Source organism: Malassezia sympodialis, genomic scaffold (assembly GCF_000349305.1).
Source record: "Malassezia sympodialis ATCC 42132 genomic scaffold, msy_sf_20, whole genome shotgun sequence".
Taxonomy (NCBI): Eukaryota; Fungi; Basidiomycota; class Malasseziomycetes; order Malasseziales; family Malasseziaceae; genus Malassezia; species Malassezia sympodialis.
The window spans coordinates 73,105-77,591 of record NW_017387818.1 but is presented as its reverse complement, the minus strand read 5'-3'; the positions used below and the strand labels follow the sequence as shown (position 1 = coordinate 77,591).

The 4,487-nt window shown below is 71.2% G+C and overlaps 1 protein-coding gene and 2 pseudogenes across 3 annotated transcripts; all 3 read left to right on the top strand.

Moving 5' to 3' along the window:
- The first annotated feature begins 34 nt into the window (after window positions 1-34).
- MSY001_3218 lies at window positions 35-1,036 on the top strand (annotated as a pseudogene). Its single transcript has one exon. A coding segment is annotated over exon 1 (1,002 nt).
- An 87-nt stretch (window positions 1,037-1,123) lies between these two features.
- On the top strand, window positions 1,124-1,987 carry MSY001_3217 (annotated as a pseudogene). Its single transcript is given in 2 exon segments — window positions 1,124-1,326; window positions 1,336-1,987. Coding segments are annotated over 2 exon segments (855 nt in total).
- Window positions 1,988-3,543: 1,556 nt separating this feature from the next.
- On the top strand, window positions 3,544-4,039 carry MSY001_3216 (uncharacterized protein; the record flags this gene model as incomplete). Its single annotated transcript, XM_018885112.1, is given in 2 exon segments — window positions 3,544-3,995; window positions 4,015-4,039. 2 exon segments carry the CDS (start codon window positions 3,544-3,546, stop codon window positions 4,037-4,039), a joined length of 477 nt encoding a protein of 158 aa, XP_018741704.1.
- Window positions 4,040-4,487: the final 448 nt, after the last annotated feature.

Below are 4,487 nucleotides of genomic sequence, written 5' to 3'. Positions count from 1 at the left end.
CGCGCTGCGCCGCACGCGGCTGCCGACGGCGAAGGCGAAGGCGCTCGCGCTCGAGAGCCGCGCGCTGCGCGAGCAGGCGGCGCTGCAGGCGGACGAGGCGCCCGCGCCTGCGCCGGCGGTGCCGTCCGACCTGCCGGAGGTCGTCGCGCTCGCGACCGCGCGCTCGTACGACTTGGATGCACTCCTGCGCAGCGGGCGCCTGCCGCCCGACTGGCGGTGGCTCGAGGACCGCGAGGTGATCTACCTGCCGGCGCGGCCCGCGAGCAGCGACGCGCTGGGTATGGGCAGCGCGTTCATCTTCCGGTCGGGGTGCTTCGTGACGTGGGGCATGACGCCCGAGCAGAAGGCCGCGCTGCACCGCGACGTGATCGCGGGCGGCGCCGAGGAGCTGCGCTACGACGTCGCGGGCGACGAGGCGATGGAGTTTGTGCACCTGCCGACCGAGCCGACGCGCGTCGTCGGCGACCTGATCGTCGTCGGGCAGCCGAGCCGCGAGTGGTCGAACCGCGCGCGCGCGGACGCCGCGACGCTCCTCCTGCAGGCGCGCCTCGCGATCTCGCAGGGCCTCGCGGCGTCCGCGCGCCTGTCCGTGCAGGAGGCCGTGCTCGCGGCGTACCTGCGCAGCGTGTCGCTCATGCCCGAGCAGCTCGAGCAGAACGGCAAGGTCCCGCTGCCCCGCCGCGCGCTCATCCGCAAGATGGGCACGCTGCTGCGCCTGCGGCAGCACCTCAACCTCGACCGCGACAACTTCCTCGACGACCCCGAGCTGTACTGGGACAACAGCCACATGGAGGCGCTGTACCGCCACACGTGCGAGGCGCTCGACATCAAGCCGCGCATCGAGTCGCTGAACGCGAAGCTGAACCACTGCGAGCACCTGCTCGAAGTCCTCCGCGCGCTCCTCACCGAAGAGTCGAGCCACCGCATGGAGCTCATCATTATCTACCTGATCGCCTTCGAGGTCGCCATGGCGCTCGTCAGCCACGAGTACGTCCCGACGCCCCTCGCCCTCTGGCACTGGCTCTGTGCGCCGTAGATCGCCCCTCACGAGCTCCGTGCGCCGTAGATCGCCCCTCCCCTCTCCCTAGCTCCGTGCGCCGTAGATTGCCCCTCCACCTTCTTCATGCCCCCCGTGCGCCTCTCGCTCCCGGGCGCCCGCGCGCCGGCGGCGCGCGCGCCGCGCCCCCGCGCATGGGACGCGGACGCGGAGGAGGCGCCGGTATCAACGCCGAGCAGCGCTGCGCCGGTCCCCGTGTCCAAGGCGGTGCGCAAGCAGCAGGAGGAGGCCGAGGCGCTCGACGCCAGCACGTTCGACTACGACGGCGTGTACGACAGGATGAAGGCGGCGGAGCGCGCCGTGCGGCAGGCCAAGAAGGACGAGGACAGCGCACGCAAGCCGAAGTACATGAGCCAGTTCTTCGAGGCGGCCGAGCTGCGCGAGCGCGACCGGCTGCGCGCCGAGAGCAAGCGGCTCCAGCGCGAGCGCGAGGCGGAGGGCGACGCGTATGCCGGCAAGGAGGCGTTTGTCACGTCCGCGTACAAGGCGCAGCAGGACGAGTGGAAGCGCGCCGAAGAGGAGGAGCGCGTGCGCGAGGCGCGCGCGCGGAGCAGGCGCGGTGGCGTCGCGGCGTTCCGCCAGGCCCTGCTCAACGAGGAGGCGGAGCGGCGCCAGGCGGCGATCGAGGCGGCCAGCGCTGCGCCGCCGGCGTCGAGCGACGCCCCGGGCGCGGCGGACGACGTGTCCGACACGCAGCGCGCCGACGAGGCACGCGCGCGCGGCCTGCACGTCGAGCTGAACGACGACCGCCAGATCGTGGACCGGCGCGACCTGCTGCAGCGCGGCCTCAATGTGGTGCGCAAGCGCAAGGAGCCGGACGCGCCGCGCGAGCCTGCGCCGCCGGCGAGCGCGAGCGCGCGCGCGAGGCGCAGCCAGCACATGGAGGACGAGCTGCTCGCGCGGCTGCAAGGCGATAGCGACTCTGAGTAGTGGAGGTCTCCGATGCCCCACGAGGTGCAGGTGTGGGCCGTCGATGTGTCGGCGTGGAACTGTGCGCCGTACACGCGCGTCGATCCGCGGCCGGTAGCGTACGCGTTTGACGGGGACGTCGAGGCGCTGCTGGGGCACGACGCGGGCGAGGCGCAGCGCGTGCGCCGCTACCTGCGCGGCATCGACCGGGTGCGCTCGCTCGTCGCGCGCCTGCTGCCGCGCCTGCTCGTTGCGCAGGGGGGCGAGTGTGCGTGGCGCGACGTGCGCATGGCGGCGACGCCCGAGGGGCGGCCGTACGTGTGCGCGCCGGCGGCCCAGTACGATCTGAATCTCACGCACGACGGCGACTGGGTCGTGATGGCGTTTTCGCCGCACACGCGCGTGGGCGTGGATGTGATGCAGGTCGCGCTCCCGCCGATGGAGGAGAGCACGCGCACGTTCTGCGCGACGATGGCGGCGAGCATGACGCCGGCCGAGCGCGCGTGGGTCGCGGCGCCGGCGGCGGAGCGCGAGGTGCTCGAGCGCCTGCTGCATGTATGGACGTACAAGGAGGCGCTCACGAAGAACATGGGCCATGGCCTCGGCTTTGACTTTGCGCGCATCCAGGTGCCGCTCGCGCCGGACGACACGCGCCTGTGGGTCGCGGGCGCGGTGAGCGAGGCGTACCGCTTCGTCGACGTGGCGCTCCCGAGCGGCGCGGCGNCGGTGCGCGCTGGCTGGCTGCGGGTGTGGACGTACGAGGCGGTCGTGCGCGAGGCGCACGCGGCATGCTACAGGTCGTCGGGGGTATGGAAGAAGGCGGCGTAGGTCATGACTGTGGTGAGTGTGCGCGGCGTACTTGTGCCGTAGACAATGAGGCCGCCGCTGAGCGACAGGACCGCCGCGGTCGTCGTGATGATCCCGGTGTGCGCGAGCAGGAGCGGCAGGGCGGCGCCGGTCATGAGGAGCACGCCGGTGAGGAAGTGGCCCATGTCGAGGTACGCGCTGCGTCAGCGGGCCGACGCACCTGTTCAGGTCCGAGAAGCTATCCGCGCCGGCGAGGCTGCCGAACAGGGCGTTCGGCGCGGGGGCCATGGCGAACGAGAGCGCTGCGTCAGCGGCGCGCGCGTACCGGACCAGAACGGCATCCAGTTCTTCCATAGCGCGCACGACAGGATCACGAGGAGGAACCCGAGCGCGAGCGCGAACGAGAGGAAAATCACCGCTGCGGTTAGCGTCGCCACGCACTATGGAGCCCGCTGGACATGGCGGCGGGCGGCGCGTGCGGAGGCGGGGCACGTGGTGCTGACCGGCTCGGCCGATGGGCTGTTTTCCAGAGGGCTCGATCGTGACGTTCGCCTGGCCCTGGCGACGCGCACCTGACGCTGGATGGCAAGGCGAACCGGAGGGACGTCGGCTGGTGCACAAGCGCACGGGGGCACGTCGCAGGCCGCTGGCTCGGCTGACCAAGGTGCGTGGTGGCGACTGACCGCAGCGAGCAAAGGCGAGGGCCGGAGCCTGGCGGAGCTGTACCTGTCGGACGAGGTGGTAGGTGGACGTGCTGACGGCAGGACGATATGGAGTGCCCGCTGTGCCTGGAGGAGATTGATATTTCGGACGCGAACTTCAAGCCGTGCCCGTGTGGCTACCAGATCTGCCGGTTCTGCTGGCACCACATCAAGCAGAACCTGAACGGGCGGTGCCCGGCGTGCCGGCGGAAGTACTCGGACCAGGCGATCGAGTTCAAGGCCATGAGCACGGAGGAGTGCGTAGCTGCGGCTGACGGCAGGATTTTGCTACTGACGAACGCCAAAAAGAACAAGGAGCGCGAGAAGAAGGAGATGGAGGCGACGAACCGCAAGCACCTGGCGAACATGCGCGTGGTGCAGAAGAACCTCGTGTACGTGGTGGGCCTGAGCCCCCGGTTCGCGCGCGAGGAGCTGATCCCCACGCTGAAGGGCCCCGAGTACTTTGGGCAGTACGGCCGCGTGGCGAAGATCCTGATCAGCAAGCGCGTGAGCTCGCACAAGTACGGCCACGGCTCGCAGGACCCATCGACCGGCGTGTACGTGACGTACCACAGCAAGGAGGACGCCGCGCGCGCGATCGTCGCGATCGACGGGAGCAAGGAGCCGGGCGGCCGCATCATCCGCGCGAGCTACGGGACGACCAAGTACTGCACGGCGTACCTGCGCAACATGCCGTGCTCGAACCCGGGGTGCACGTACCTGCACGAGCCGGGCGAGGAGGCCGACTCGTTCACGAAGGAGGACCTCGCGACGCTGCGGCACGCCGCGAAGGACACGGAGCACAAGATCAAGCCGGCGTCGATGCACCTGATGCCGATCACCAAAAAGACCGAGGCCGCGGCCTCGTCCGACGCGTCGGAGGGCTCGGCGCTGCCGCGCACCGCGTCGTGGGCGACGGCCGGCAAGCCCGAGGCGGGCGCGTCGTCGCCGTCGCTGCCGCGCGACCCGCACGCGTTCCCGGGCCTCGCGGCGGCCAAGGACACGGCGCGCGC